Consider the following 16,545-nt stretch of genomic DNA (forward strand, 5'->3'; position numbering starts at 1 on the left):
GGGAAACCTGTTGTGAGTTCCATTTTTGTGAATTAGCTGTGAGTTCCATTTTTGTGAATTAGCTGTTTTTAAAAATCAGAATCAGCTTTAACAAATACCAGGAATGTGACTCTGGCTTTCTGTTGCTTTCAAAGTACAAACACAGAGATAGACATTTGGCTAAAAAAAAGGACAACAACGCTGAACAAGGTAAATATAAACATTTGAATAATATGTACAGTTATAAGTTGGTATATAAAAAGTGTATATACCCATATATGCATACACATACGTACATACACACGTAAACTAACAGCTCTCCAACTGCACACAGCCAAAGCTCAGAAAGTCAAGACTAATCTGTGACGTCCTTTTGCTGTGGAGCATGGAGCTGCTCTACTTATATTTAATAAGAGACTGTTTGACATACCTGTTGTTATCTACTCTGTTTCTCAGTTCAACAGTTGGGAGATATCACAGATCAGAGTGACGTTTCTCAACCTAAAAATGAAGACACTTGTGTACTTGTAAACTGTTCAAGCAAAGAGTCCATTTTCTCTCTCAAGTTGTTTCATCTGAATGACATTTGAGGCTTGAAGAGGTATACGTGTCCTGTATTTCACACCTAGCAATTTATTTGAGAGAACTCACAACAACATAAACAGAGCCTGTCAGGGGGCTCAGCAGATTTATGACAGCACAGCCTGATACCCAGTGTGTGGCCTAATGATAGATCAAAACAACATTCACAATGAATACTGGCCTTCCATATATGCTTACCATACTTTTGGCCCTTTTCACCATGTGCACTGATAACTGTCCTCTCTGTATGGGCAAATATGTCTGACAGCAGTGGATCAGTTACAGAGTGAAAAAACAGAGTGTGTCTTCTAATAGAGAGACAACATAAGACCAAAACACATCAACTGTGGTTACAGTTTTATATTTATTATGTTTTTATACGATAATGTCTTTATTAGCAGCAATAGAGCGTGTAGACGCTTTTACAATGGTGTGGCAAGCCACAGCACTCGGAGCTGCCGTGTGTAAGAATATGGTTTGAAATAAGGAAGTGAATTCAGTTCAGTTCAAACCTGCAGAGGAAGCTGAGCCGCACGTTGTCGTGAGCTGACTTTTTGTGGTCTGGAGCGAAAGAGAGAGACACACTTGAGCAGCCGGCGCCTCGTTTTTCTGCTGCGTCTTGTGTCTTCAAGTGTTCAAGCGTTCATCTTGTGGAACAAACGGGCCGGGAGTTCAAATGGGCTGAAGCGAGGCATTTCGGCTTCAGTTTACCGAGAGATCCATGCGTCAGGATGAGCAGCAACAGCAAATCAGTAAACTCCACTGCAATAAAAGCAGAGATCAAGAGGCATGAGTCTCTCCAGAGTGCAATCAACAGACTCTCCAAGCAGTTTGAAAGAGTTGCGGATCAACAGCTGCGCTCAGGCCTTAAAGTTTACCTCCACAGCATTCAAGGTAAGCGCATACTTTCTGGCCAGTCTTTAAGAAAGAAAGCAACATGTTACCTGCGAGCTAAAGTTCTTATCGACAGGTTATCAGAATTTGGTGCATGGTCTGACTCTCAGGGTGCTCACTTTAATGCATTTTCTTGATATATTGAACAGTACTGAATTAGTGGTGGGGGTGTGAGGGAACATGATTGTGTAGGTGATTGATATTTTCCTCTGTGCTTCCTGTGTCAGTCGGTGTGTGTCTCTTTTTTTTTTTTCTCGCTCTCTCTCTCTCTCTCTCGAGGAAGTCGATGTTCTTTTTCATTGTCATTTCACTCAGAGGGCAAAAATTCACCTCCTGGCGTCCAGTACATAGTGGCATTTATCTATCAGTCAGCCTCTGGACAGGGGCAACCAATGGCATCATCCCTCTGCAGCCATCGCCATGGCAGCAGGATGAAACCTGCTGTGCGGCCTACTTCCTGTCTGCCAATCTGCAACTGCCCTCAAAGCCACTTCCTTTCAGACAAACAGGGCCTTTACATGTGAAGCCGATCAGTTTTACATCATTTCCTCGCATCTCTACGTCCCACCGTTTCTTGTTAATATGACACAATGTGTAACTTTTTCTGTAGAAGGCGGAGTACGCAGATCTTTTACTTAAGTCAAAGTTGCTCTACTACAACGTAAGAATACTGTTACAAGTCAAAGTCGTGCATTAAAAATTGTACGTGATCAAAAGAACATAGGTAGCCTATTACCAGCTAAATGTACTTAAAAGTATAAAAGGTAGAAGTACTGACTCCTGACAGTGTTTAATTAAGGAGATTGTTTTTTTTAAATCGTATGCACAGAAGATAATAATTTGTCTACCTGTTGATGGAAAGTAACTAAGTACATTTAGTCAAGTACTGTACTTGTGATGTACGTGTACTTTTTCATGAGTATTTCCATTTTTTTGTACTTTATACTTGTACTCCACTACACCTCAGAGGGAGGTGTTGTACTTTTCACTCTACTACATGTGTCTGACAGCTGGAGTTGCTAGTTACTTTTTCCAGATTAAGATTTTACATTGAAAACACAATAAGATTATAAAATTCAAGTGGTTCCACTCTGACGGGGGCCATCCTGTCCTGAAGCAGTACTTTAACTGTTGGTTTTACGGTTTTGTACCATTACTTAAAGCTACATTTTGTAAGAATTTCTCCCATCTAGCGGTGAAATTGTCTATGACAACCAACTGAATATTAACTTTCTAGCCCTTCCTATTCCGAGCACGTTTTAACTCCTACGGTGGCCGAACCCAAAATTAGCTCTCTTCATCGTTTACACGCTGGCATTCGTCATGGTGCCACTGAGTGTAAAAGCGCGAAAAGCGGAGGTGTGTCCCTCTTTGGCTAATGTATTTTAAAGATGGAGGCGCAACATGGCTGCCGCAATTCGAGCGACTTCCTCGTATGTATTCTGAATGATTCTGAATGGCAGATTCTACACTTACGAGAATATTTTGATTAGTTGATGGAAGTAATTACACATGAATGAGCACATTTTTGTGAAAGAACAAAGGGGTTTTTGCTAAGAATCAACTCAAAACATTACACAATGTAGGTTTAAAGTTACAATGTCAAACATCTTCTTTGCTTTTCTTTGGCGGCACCTATGGCAATACTCCGTAACTGCAGGTGTGTTTATGGATCTCACTTGTTTTTGAAGTTTCATGTCATTGCTCCTTTCTTTTGTTTGTTCGGCCGTAGTATCTGTTTACTCTCAACCCTAGCAGAGACTGAAAAAGAAAAAGACAGCACGCCGTTTCACACGCACGGTGTGTTGAAGAGCAAGTCTGTTGCGTTAGCTCCGCCTACTCTCTCTGGCGGACCAAGATGCTGCTAGGTGACGAAAAAAAACGTGTCACTTAAAGGTAAATTAAGGTAGGATTGCGAAGATCCAGGACTTAGCCAAAAAATTTGAACATCGACAACTTCTCAGTCCCTCCCCCCTTTCTGCTGCTTTCTTTTTTTAAATGACCTGCTTCATGTTGTTCTACTGGAAGATATGGTTAGTTTCAGCAAATATGACGGAAAGTTAGTTTTATAAGTCTTACTGCACCTTTAATGTGCCTGGTTTAGGATTTGTCTTGGGGAGGTAGCCAAAAACACCCAGTTCGCAATACTGTAAATACAAGGGCTTTAATCAGAGGCTCCATCACCATTGTGTTACCTCATTCAGTGATAGATTCAAATGAAAATCTTTCAGATTATTACAAAATTATGAATGTGGGACTTGTGTGTTACTTGTATTGGAATATTTGTATAGTGTGGTATTGCTACTTTTAATTTTAAAGCTCAAACCTGAGCAGGTCTAATCACATAACTGTAAACTCCTGTGTGGGTATGAGGGGCCTTTAATTATAATGCATCATATTTAAGTAAGTTAATCATATTTTAGGAGAATCAATCACAGTTAGATACATGTAGTAGAGTAAAAAGTACAATACTTCCCTCTGGAATGTAACGGAGTTTACTTATATTCGTGTAAAGTACACTAACCTAAAAGTTGTACTTCTGTAAATATAGCCTACTTTACACCACTGGTGAGGTCAGACTGGTTGGAATAACCAGCTTTTGATGTCATCTGTTTCTTCATTAGACGTTTCACTCATTCCTCTGTTTGTGTGTGAATTAAAGGTCAATCAGCCCCCTGATGGATTTTGGGCAGCTTTGAGGTCTTTTAAGGATCTGGCAGATCTTGACACGCTCTGAGAAGCACATCCCTATGTGTTAGAACATTCAGCATGAATTTATTTTTTTGGGTTTAATTAGGCTTCTGGAGTGAGGATCAAAGTCAGTGTATCCTCCACGGGGGCACTGTTTTTGGACTTAATAAGCGAGGGGGATGTAATTGATTGACTGTGTGCCGAGGAAAGGTTTGAGGAGAAAGAGATGGAGATGGAGAAAAGGGGTGAGGTGGAGCTAAATGAAGACATTTAAATGGGAATCTGACTGGTAGTGTTCACTGCAGCGTGGCAACAGAGTGTGTGTGTGGGGGGGGGGGGGGGAAGACAGAAAGGACAGCTCCCAGTGAAGGAGAAATGAAAAATCACCCAGCATGACCACTGCCCTTGGCCAGTGTCCATCTGACAGCACCCGCCCTTAGGTGTCAATGTGTGTGTGTGTGTGTGTGTGTGTGTGTGCGCTTTGTCTGTATGCATGCATGCGAGTCTCCTCACTAAAAAGTGTCTGCCTCAACACAACCTGATTTTCTGCGTTATATGTGGGTGCCTATTTCAAAATAATTAGATTCACCGTGCAAGCACCGCAAGCTGCAGCAACCTGACGCGCACTTTAACTCACACACGCATGTCGTGTCATCATGGTTCTTGTGAAAATGAATGGATTTTTACACACATATGATGACTCTTCTACTGTGTTGGAGGCTGCGGTTTTTCCCCTTCAGCCAAAGGCGGTTGGTTGTCAGAGGTCTTTTGTATTCAGTGAGAGTAGTTATTGCCCTCTCACTGACTGTTAAAGGGGAAGGGAGGGGAGCGGGCTGAGCAGGTGGACAGTCAGATCGTGTATCATGGGATGATGGTGGGAGGCTGAGGCTGGTGCACTGTGGGGAAAGGCATCCTCTGATTTCACATCAAGGTTGTTGTTTTTTTTTTAATCAGAGAGTAATTAACATGAAATTTCACCCGGTAATAATTCAAGTGATGGATGTGTAATCATGTTAGCTGCAGTGTTTTCTGTTGTTGCACGCAGCACAATTGGAGCAGTTTCTCTTTTCCCGTTTAATCATTTCCGTTTCATCATGTGTTTTATGTTATGTTATGTTATGACTTACAGTACATGCTGTACGTTGATTAATAGATTAGAAAATACATTTTAAGTAAATGTTCAAGAAACAAATGCCAAATATTGTATGGTTCCAGCTTCTCAATATGATAATTTGCTGCATTTCCTTGTCTTGTATGATAGTGACTGAATATATTTGAATTTTTGACTCAACATGGCATGAAATGACATCAACTGGGCCTTGAGGAAATTGTTACAGACATTTTTCACTTTTTTTGCAGATTAAATGATAAATCGAGTACTTGAGAAACAAACCGTCCCATTATTTGATAATGAATATGATCGTTAGTTGCAGCCTTCATTCTTTTTATTGCTCTGATTGCATTAGTAACGTACTGTGTTTTGCACAACAGGTTTGAATCGAAACGTTTTTTAACCTACTTCACTGTATGAAAAACTTGCTGTGTTATGTTTCAATTGATTTGTTTTATTCACACAGAAATAACGGTATATGTGTTCGTTCAATTTTTTATTTTTTTGCATTCTGTGGTCCAACTATTGATGTCCAATATCTGCCTCGTGCTGTGAGCCCAGAGCTTAGCCACTTCTGCTAATGAACACATACCGTAGTAAGCAATAGACTACAGATCAATACACTCACAGGAAATCTCTTTCACTCACATGTACGACACAATCAAACACTCACACAGAGAAACGCCATTTGGATACAGAGATCCAGGCAGCGATTGCTATACAGAATGTACCAGGAGGAGGAGGAGGAGGAGGAGGAGGAGGAAGGACATGGAGGAGATGATTGTGCCACCAGAGCCAGGAAGATTGTAACACCTTAGCAACAAACAAGCCAAGCCTCCTACTGAGGAGGAGCCACACAGAGCCGCACACACAAACACACAAACACACACACACAAATAGACAGCTGAAGACAGATGGATGATCTTGATGGAGCTATTCTGGCAGCTGTATAAATGAGACAGGGAAGAGACACACCGTGTCCCGTCCTATAGTGTCGTTTTTTCCTCCACAAACATGCGTCCTTTTTTTTTTTTTTTTTTTTTTTTTTCATTCCTGACTAACCCTGCCTGCTTTCCTGTCCCTGCCGTTGATCGTTTCTCCTGCGGTCTCCCCTCATTCAGCAGGTCCGGCGTGTGCGTGTGTGTGTGTGCACTGCTGCTTTACCACCAGCCGTTACCCGCTGCCTTCCCCCTCCCTTACGGCACGCCAGGGAGAAAAAGATGGAGGGGAGGGGATGATGGGGATGGGAGGGATGAGCAATAAAGAGCAGGGACCCGGCACAGTCTGAGAGGAGCAGCAGAGAGAGAGAGAGAGAGAGAGAGAGAGAGAGAGAGAGAGAGAGAGAGAGAGAGAGAGAGAGAAAATTAAGGAGGGAAAGGGAAAGAAGAGAAGCAGGATTCTTCTGCATTGTATGGATTGCCTATTGGAACAAGGAGGGGCATGTAGAGGGAGGGACATTGGTGATTCTTATCAGTGTGTTGGTGAGAACAGGAGACCGAAACGCAGAGTGCGATCTGTGCATGTGTGAGTGTGTGTGTATGTGACTATGTGTGCGAGTGTGTGATTGGACTCATTGAACCTGTGCGACGGCGTCTCTATCGGGGAGCCGTTTGAGCAGTGGCTCGCCTCAGCGCCTTCTCTGTGCCGGCGCTGTGTTGTCATGCTCAACGCCTGATGCGCTCAGAGGACACAGGCTGCCTGGGAGACAGCGAGAGGGGCGTGATGGCCGGACGCGCCCCGACTTGGCCATGCATCGCCAGATATCCACCCGGGCTTCTGTTGGCTTCTCCTCCTGGTCCCCTTCAGCCCTCATCAATGTCCTTCCTGTGCGTCTCCGGTGAGGCTGCCCGCCTTCCTGCCGCTGCGCTCTCTGAATGGATGCTGCTGTCAACACACATGTGTGGCTTGCAGTAAGAGCCCATGATCTGGACGGGGGGGAAAGCATACAGCTCTGGGTGTGATATGCCATGCTGCTTTAGGGTGACACAGATGCATTTTTAAAGATTTGACCTTTTCACGTTACAGCTGCTGTTGATCCCATTCTTGATGACGTATGATGCGGGGCAGTTGTTTTTCTGAATTGAATCCTGATTTTTTTTTTTTTGCTCTGAGTGAAGAGGATGGACTGAGCAACATATAAGATGGGGGTGCTGCACATAAAAATAAGGTCAAGTAAATAATTACCATCCGGAATGAGACGCCATAATGAAGATTTATTTGTCTCAGTAGCTGCATACACATGCAGTGGATAGATTTTAATAGGGTGTTTTCGAGGAACAAAAGAGCTTCTTGGACCGCGCTGACAGTGTGTTGAAGGTTGTCAAGAAGAGTGGATTTCTTTTTTTTGCCTCCCGGAGAAATGAAAATTACAGTCAGAGAAGAAATCCGTGACTGAAATTCGAAAACAAAGAAATAGGGGTTTTGGGGGATGGATGAAGCCACCAGCCGCTCTGCTGGTGTGTATTCCAAGGAGAAACTTAATCTCCCTCCATGTAAGTTTTCAGTCTCAGTCGTGCTGTCGGATTCTCTCACATCCCAACGCGCTGGCAAACTGTCAGTCGTTCATGTCGCTCTGTCTGGTTTCATTCATCTGCTGTGTGTCCACTGAAGCCTGACCACATGAGTGGAGGCGGCGCCCTGCAGCAACGCACCACCTACCTCATCTCCCTCACCCTGGTCAAGGTAGAGGCTGTGGAGGAGAATGGAGGGGAGGCCAAGAACAGCACCCAGGGGATGGAGGTGGAGGCCGGGCCTGGAGGAAAGGCGGGAGGAGAGGCCGGAGGTGAAGCTCCTGCATGGGCCGAGAATGGAGCTGGCCAACAGCAAAGAGCTGGGGACGCCGCTGTCGTTGCGAAAGGCGGAACGTTAACAGGTGAGCTCAAAGATGGAGAGAGAAACCCCCTCAGCCCCACGAAGGATGAACTGCTTTCCACTGTTGACGTACCGAGCAAAGGGAGTGAAAAGCCACCGTGCAACCTCTCCATCCCCTTACCGGCGGAGAGAGCGACAGTTCAGAAGACCAAGTCTGCAGAGATTGACCTCGCACGAGTGGAGAAGACGCCGTCCACCCCAGAGGCGAGGCAATGCAGGTCCCCGTCGCTGACCACGACACCACCGACAGAGGTGGTCGAACCATGCCGCACCCCAACCAGGACCAGCCTCCCCATCCGTCCGCTGGGACAGCGTCCCGTGAGTCTGCTGAAGTCCCACAGCAACGTGGCCACCCGCGGTCGCGACTCCAGAGAGGGTAGAGAGCGCAGCCCCACCTCGGCACAGAGCCTGGACCGGAAGGACTGCCGCGTGCCGACGCGCTCGCCGGGCCCCTGCAGGGCCTCGTGGGCCGAGGCGAGCAGGCCCGACGGATGGAGGGACCCGCGGGATGAAACTCAAGCTGGAGTACCTCTGGAGATCGGAGGTGGCGTGGCTGCAGTGATGAGAGACAACCCCAGGAAGGAGAGACTAAAGACGGGTTCGGCCTCCCTACCCGCACCCGCACCTGCTACCCACAAGCCTACACGCAAAGGTAAAAGCCGCACGCTGGATAACAGTGACCTGAACAGTCTCTCTGAAGACCTGGGTCTGGCCAGGGAGGCCCAGCAGGGCCAACGGGGCTCCGCTAAAGACAGGAAGATGCTCAAGTTCATCAGTGGCATTTTCACAAAGAGCAGCTCGGGGGCAGCGGGGTCATCCTCCACAGCGCCTCCTGTCTATATACAGAGAGACTCCAGTGAGGAGGAAGGTAGGAGGTCACACACACACACACACACACACACACACACACACACACACACACACACACACGACATCACTGTCACCTCTTCAGCTCGAAAAGCTCCATGTTGACTACACCCATGATGACAAAAGAAACATGATCACACACACTCCTGTCTTCAGTTCCATTGCCAAACAACTAGCAGACATGTAGCTCCTTCATGTGTGCACAGGCATCCGTTTAAAAAGGGTAGGGGTGGGGTTGGGTGGGGTTGATCCTTTTAAAGAACCCCCCCACCAGAACACATTCACAGGCTATAATAACGCCACTTGCCCGAGAAAACATTTTGACGACACATGGAAGTTCTTTGATCTGAGAACTGACAATAGAATCATCTTGGACAGTTTTTATCTAATCCCCCCCCCCCCCCCCCCCTCCCCAGAGCGCGGGCAGATTTCACACTGCTGGAGGGGTAATCTCTGCACTCACACATACACACACTTGAGCAGCGTTCCCAGCATGGGTTTAAATCTCGTAATGAAGCCAAAGGGGAGAGGAGCTGGTGGCACGATCACGGTTTGGATTTCGCCGCTCTGGTTGATTTTTTTTTTTTTTTTTTTTTTTTGCCTCGGATTTATTTTCCACAAAGAGGGAAAGACGCGAGGCGATATTTGCTCACCCACGTCAAAAAAAAAAAAAAAGGGAAGTGTGCATCCACAGCTAATCAAAAACATTCCTAATCCTGTCTTTGATGTTCCACCCACTACATGTTCTACATGGGGCCTTTTTTTTCTTGCTTACTTACTTACTATTGAATTTAAATTCCATCATTATGTCAAAAGCATTTATGTGGCATTTCAAAATTTAGGATCGTTGAGTTGCCATTGCTGTCACCCCCCCCCCCCCCCCCTCGCTCTTCGCTGTGAAGACGGCTGCAGCGTAGGCTACAACAGTGCATCTCTTTCAAAACAGTGTTTTCTCAAAGAAAGAGCGAGTGTCAGCCTGTGGGAGTGTGTGTGTGTGTTTTATCTATTCATTCACTCATTGTGTATTCACACTGTTACACATGCACATAGTAGTGAGACTAGCCCCGCCGACTGGAAACACACACACACACACACACACACGCACACATACATACACACATACACATTTACTGAGGGCAGGAGGAAGTGTTGCCATGGCAACCGGCAGGACTGCTGCTTCTGCTGCTGCTACAGAGGCAGAGTCTAATGAAACAGAGGGGTGGAGGTGGAGGAGGCGGTGTGTGTGTGTGTGTGTGTGTGTGTGTGTGTGTGTGTGACACGCCGTGCGTTGACACACAGGCGAGAGAGGATTCTGACAATATGTCCCTAAAAAGATTTAAGTTCGAAAATTGGCAGTTTTGGATGTGAGCTACAGGCGACATGTGGGGGTTGCAGGGTGGATCACACCCGATTGGTTTGGAGCAGGGAGTGTGGATAATTGGCTTTCTGTATAAATCTGTGTGTCGAAGCAGCAAAAGGATCACACACACACACACACTGTCTGATCACTTTTGGCAACAGCAGCCGGCCATAAAGAGAGCTTTGACTCAGACAAAGATAGACAAACTGTGTGTTTGTGTGGTAGGACTTAGCCTGCAGCAGCAGCAGCAGCTCTACAGTAAGCCTCCTTTTTGTCATCGTCTGAATCCACACCATCACCGGCTGCATCGTCGCGCCGTTGGCCTGGACGCTCCACAGATTTCGCACCAGGCTCGAGTTTTAATCATCATCTGTCTTTGAAGGACACTTCGCACGTTCCCACCCAGGATGGCGGACAGTATAGTCCGCAAAAAACCTCCGGGTCTCCTCTGTTGTCTTTCTGTGATTTATTCATTTCCCTCATTTTTTTCTTCTTTTTTTCTGTTATACGTTGATTGGGTTTCTGAACTAGTTTTAGCAGGGCGGTGGTCACTAGAGGATGAATCCTACTGACTTTTCCTCTAGTGCTATAGCGGCAGGTCACAATCTTCACGTATCCAGTGAAATATCTCAACATCTACTTGATAGATTGGCATAAAATGGAGTACAGACATTCACGGTTCTCAGATAGGTCCGGGTATGGTTTAAACGTTGACATTACCAGTATCCTTTAAAGGGATGCAGATACCAATAGAGTACTTCATTTGACACATTTTGTCATACTCCATTGGATACCCATCATGTGGATGATCATTAGCTGCTGCGGTAGGGGGCCAATCACGCGTCACATTGACGCTTGCAGTGATTGGCTGGGAGGAAAGTCTTCTTTTCCAGATCTGGGTACAAAAAGAATCAAATGCAGGTATCGTTTGAGTAGAAAAAGTTTCAATACTACTTTGTTATTTTGGTTAAAGTCCTTAAGGGTATTGAGAACCGATACCCAGCTCCATTCTCAGACGATAAATCTTAATGACTTTTTGTTAACAGTAGCACCATAATCAGGTCAAAATTTCAACGTGTCCAATACTTTCGTTTGCGACTAAATACCTGCAAAACTACTGACAATCCCATCAGCCTCTGCTGTCCTCTGCATTTACTGCTAATTACCAAATGTTAGCACGCTAACAAGCTAAACTGAGATGCTGAACTCAGTAAACATTATACCTGATCGGCACCACTGTGCACCACTGTGTGTGGCTGTAGACTCTTGGTTTGATTTGGTACACCCAGTTGCCAGTTTATTAGGTATAGGTTAATACACTTGTTTAAAACCAAAGCAGTCTAATGCAACAATCCTGCAATAAATTATTCTTTCATGAAGGTAATAATGTTAATACATTTATTTATAAAGCGCTTTCAAGTCAAAGTGCTGTACAGAACATAGAAAATGCAGTTTAAAAACAGTTCCAATGACTAAAATATAACACGCACTCGGACTCTCAGAAAAACAGAAATTAGGCCTCATACACAACAGTAAACAGATGGGTCTTTAGCTTTGCTTTAAAAACCTCAACAGAACAAGCCTGCCTGATGTTCAGAGGTAAGCTGTTCCACAATGTTGGTGCGCGGAAGGAAAAGGCCCGTTCACCAATTGTCTTCTTTGTAACCCTTGGGACACTCAGAAGACCCGTCCCATGAGAACGCAGGGCTCGAGCAGGCACATAGGGTTTCACTAGGTCATTGAGATACAACGGTGCGCTGCCATTTAATATTTTATAAGTTAGCAGCAACACCTTAAAGTCTGCTCTGGCATGAACAGGGAGCCAATGGAGAGAAACTAACACTGGTGTAATATGTTCATATCTGGAGGCTCCAGTCAGAACACGAGCTGCAGCATTCTGAACCAACTGCAGACTCCGCAGACTTTTCTTTGGCAGACCCGACAGAAGCACATTACAATAATCTAGCCTGGATGACACAAAGGCATGAATGAGGACCTCAGCGTCCTTAAACGACAGTATTGATCTTATCTTTGAGATGTTTCTGAGATGGAAAAAAGCAACTCTGGTGACCTCCTTAATATGTAAACAAAAAGAAAGTGTCTGATCAAAGAGCACACCAAGATTCTTAACTTGGTGTCTACGATTGATTACACAATCATCGAGAGACAAAGTAAAGTGATCAAAAAGATGACCTAGTTTTGCTGGTCCAATAACCATCATTTCGGTCTTGGCAGAATTAAGCAACAAGAAATTTGTTGATAACCAGCTCCTAACAGCTGCAAGACAGGCCTCAAGTTTAGCTGTGTTAGACTCGCTTCCTACACCTAATAGCATATACAGCTGCATATCGTCAGCATAACAATGAAAAGCAATCCCAAAAGAACGGAAAATCTGACCCAATGTTGATTCAACATCATTTTGGAGGCTGCAATTTGTGATGCTGAATTATATTATGTCATACTGACATTATTCATATCAATAAGAGTAGGCTTACAGTAATATAGCATGTATAACACAATGCAGTTTAACAGCACCACAACCTACAGCATCCCAAATGATCGTACAGTTGCATCAACAGCTAAAACAAGGTGGATGAAGCAGGATTTATTGCATTAGTTGTTGCTGTTGGTTGTATTAGACTGCTTTAGTTTTAGCTGTGGTGTACCTTATAATAAACTGACAACTGAGTGTATGTTTTTTTTTCTGTCTCTGAATCAATTCAAGCCTCTCCTCAGGCTCTCTCTCTCTGTTTCTTTTTATTCTGGTCCCTCTGAAGCTGCAGCTGGGTGTCTGGGTGTGAGCGTCACATCACATTGGGGGCAGGCCACCTCTCTTTGGCCCAGGAGGGACGCTGGCACAGCTGTGTGCAACCCGACCCCTCTACTGTACTGTGTGATGTGTGTGTGGGTGTGTGTGTGTGTGCGTGCGTGTGTCTGTGTGTGTGCATGTGAAGGTTCATGTTGTTTCTCCAGCGCTCACACACACACACACACACACACACACACACACACATCAAAAAACACACCAGCAAATCAAAAGCTGAAATGATTACTTGATTCAGAAAAATAATAAAATTCAAATATTTTCATAATTGATTCAGTAATTTTTTTACGCAATAAGAGTAGGTGGTCACATAAAAAACATGAAGTTTGGTGAAATTTGTTTCAATATGTTGATGAGTTTAGGTTGTTTTATTTTATGTCATAGTTTCAGAAGTTGCCTGTAGTTTGATTAGTGCTGGGTGGCAGGAAGGAAAATTTGTATCACGGTATTTTTTAAAAGATTCTGGCGGTTTATATTTTATAATGGTTTATTCTACTGTCAGGAGTACATAGCATATCACAAAAACATTTTAATGTCATCATGTTTACTAAATGCTTTGATTACTAAAGGGTTTGCTTGGCTTCATAACATTATGCAATAACGTTATATGAAGGAGAATGCATGAAACAGTTACTATTTTTACTTTACAGTTACTATTTTTATTGTGCAAACTGCAAAGTAGTAAAATAAACTTAAATCGAATGAATACATATACAAAGAACATAACATTGTTCCCTTTCAAAACAAAATAGCTGTAAGATAGTTGTATTAACCCTACCTTGGCCACAGGTAAGTCAGGTTGTTGTAGGAAAGCGGGAGACTGAACGTAGCTCTGCCGTCAGCCTCCTTCGCTGTTTGGATAGTGTTAGCAGATTGGCGGACGTATTTCAGCGAGGCAAGACATCTTAAATCCAGTGTTTTAATCCTTGCTCTGAACCCGTCTTTCTACCGTCTTTCTCAACGGTCTGTAGCGGGACCGTAGGTGGATTGTTATTGCGTTCGTAATGTTGCTCCGCTGCATGCTTGAAGTGACAGGTCTTTAACGTTAGCACGGCCGAGTAACGTTAGAGCGACGGGCAACAACAGTGGCTGAATTATGTCAGATTTTTTGTTAGAAACAAAAAACTTCGGAACAACAGACAGCTCCTGTCTTGAGCACACGTTCTGGTGTATCTCCGGTCTTTATTCATCCTCTAACTTTATTCTCGGTTCTTGAATGTGCAGTACTTAGCGACCGGAGCCTCTCCCAGCTTAACAGACCGTTATGCTACCTAGCTAGCTAGCAGCTAATGTTACCCAACATGCCGTCCCGCGGTGTAAATTTATAAATGTAAAATTATTAGTGTTAGAAATTGTTTAAGTCACAAATTGTTGTGTGTTATGGTGTTGTTTCCTGTTAAAGAGAGTTAGTTGTGTGTTATTAATTGTTGTGTTATAATGTTACTACCATGAGTGAAAAGAGTACGCAGTTAACAGGGCTCCCGGTCTCAATTCACTCGCAGATTACTTCGGCTGTAGTGCTCTCCGGCAATGCAACGGTATTATCGTATATGAAAATCATCATATCATACAGGAAATTAATACCGGTATAAACCATGTATAAACCGGTAAAACTGCCCAGCACTAAATTTGTTAATCTACTTATGAGCTGCAAAGGAGTAAGTAAAAAGCAAACTACCTGCAAGACACATACAGCCAAAAATGTCAAACTTTCATATCTTCTCCAAAGTGAGGACTCATTTCATTTCATTTCATTGTAAATCTGAATATCTTTGGGTTTTGGACTGGTCGCACACAATTTGTAGACATCACCTTGGGTATTTCTGCCCTTTTTTATGACAATTCATAGTCAAAAGGTTAATCAATCAAAACATGAATCGTTACTTGCAGCGCTAGTTCAAAGGGGAGATACGAATGTTTGAATGGCAGCTGAACTGAAGCATCCAGTAAAGGCCACAGTAACTCACCTCGCAGCTGCCTGTCATTTACAGCACACAGGGAGCAAAATGGATAACGAGTGTTTTAGCTGCATCTTGTTGGACCCTTGTTGTGACTGAAAGGTTATATTCATTAAAACGACCTGCGAGGCCACACGTGTGCTTATCGCGACCGGTCACGCAGCAGCTGTGTGATTTATTGCTCTCCCACATGGCCGTTATGACGGCGGCCCTTTTTCACTGTGAGTGATCAAAATGATGAATCTCTCTCTCTCTCTCTCTCTCTCTCTCTCTCTCTCTCTCTCTCTCTCTCTCTCTCTCTCTCTCTCTCTCTCTGCGTCTCTGCCTCGCTGACTGTCTGTCTCTCTCTCCCTCTCTCTCCCCAGTAAATATTGCCAACAGCCAGGAGTGGACCCTGAGCAAATCCGTCCCAGAGCTCAGACTGGTGAGGCACTAGTTACACTACCACTCTCTCACTCACTGCCAGTACATCACAAACAGAAGGATTTATTCCATTAATTCATATTGTGTCATTTTATTAAAGAAGTCTATAGATAGTGCAAACGTACACAACCACAAATGCTTTTATGTATAGGGCTGAGCGATATCTATCATAAAAACAATGTAAAAATGTCTATCGTTTATGTTTTTCTGTATCGGCTAAGTTCCAAACCGCATACTTTTTTTTTTTTTAATTTGAGTATGTACTGCAGCTGCCCTTACAAAGTATGTAACCTATACTGTTTCATGCAGTATGCATACAGTTGGGACAGTTAACTTCTTCATTGTGCCTTGAACTTTGAACCCTCTTGCTCATATATGCTGCGCAAAGGATTGTGTGTCAGAATAGCCAGAAAAGCATGCTGGCTAGCATCCTGCAAAATCCGACCGGATGCAGCAGGACATCCTGCACGTTATGTTCATTTTGCACTAAAGTTCTTAATAAAATGAGAAAAAACTCAGTACTTTTCATCTCTCACAGGAGTGTACAAAGATAGGCTTTACCATGTGGTTATGTCAGACTATTTATTTATTGAATTGCCAGAAAACTTGCTATGTCAGGATACATATCGTTATCAAGGTATATAATGACCTATATCAGGACAAAGGATTTTGGCCATATCGCCCAGCCCTAGTTATGTTTAGGTCCAATTATTAAATTCTACTTTTTAATTTACATGTCAACATGAACCCTATGAGCTTCATAAAGATAGATGTCATGGCAGAACTATTGTATTGGATTGCATTAGTTTGTACAGGTGTACCTAATAAAGTGGCCATAATAACATAAGATTTTGTTAAGTGGTCTTTCTCTATTACATATTATATTTCAATATTTAAGTACATTTTGCTGTTAGCATACTATATTAATGTTTTTTTGTACTTATGTAAAATTTTGAATGCAGGACTTTTACTTGTAACAGTAACA

The 16,545-nt window shown here is 43.7% G+C and overlaps 1 protein-coding gene across 4 annotated transcripts in view; it reads left to right on the top strand.

Annotated features, from left to right (window-relative positions):
• The first annotated feature begins 1,076 nt into the window (after positions 1-1,076).
• Positions 1,077-16,545, top strand: part of agap2 (ArfGAP with GTPase domain, ankyrin repeat and PH domain 2) — a 39,768-nt gene continuing 24,299 nt past the window's right edge. For 2 of the 4 annotated variants that reach the window (XM_028583089.1, XM_028583090.1), the window contains exons 1-2: positions 1,077-1,455; positions 15,503-15,561. In XM_028583089.1, the coding sequence (XP_028438890.1) occupies positions 1,293-1,455; positions 15,503-15,561 (222 nt within the window). In that variant the 5' untranslated portion in view covers positions 1,077-1,292. Of the gene's footprint in view, positions 1,456-14,266; positions 15,359-15,502; positions 15,562-16,545 lie in introns of those variants that run through there. The other 2 variants (XM_028583091.1, XM_028583092.1) reach the window with 2 other exon arrangements.

This window comes from Perca flavescens, chromosome 7 (genome assembly GCF_004354835.1).
Source record: "Perca flavescens isolate YP-PL-M2 chromosome 7, PFLA_1.0, whole genome shotgun sequence".
NCBI classification, from domain to species: Eukaryota; Metazoa; Chordata; class Actinopteri; order Perciformes; family Percidae; genus Perca; species Perca flavescens.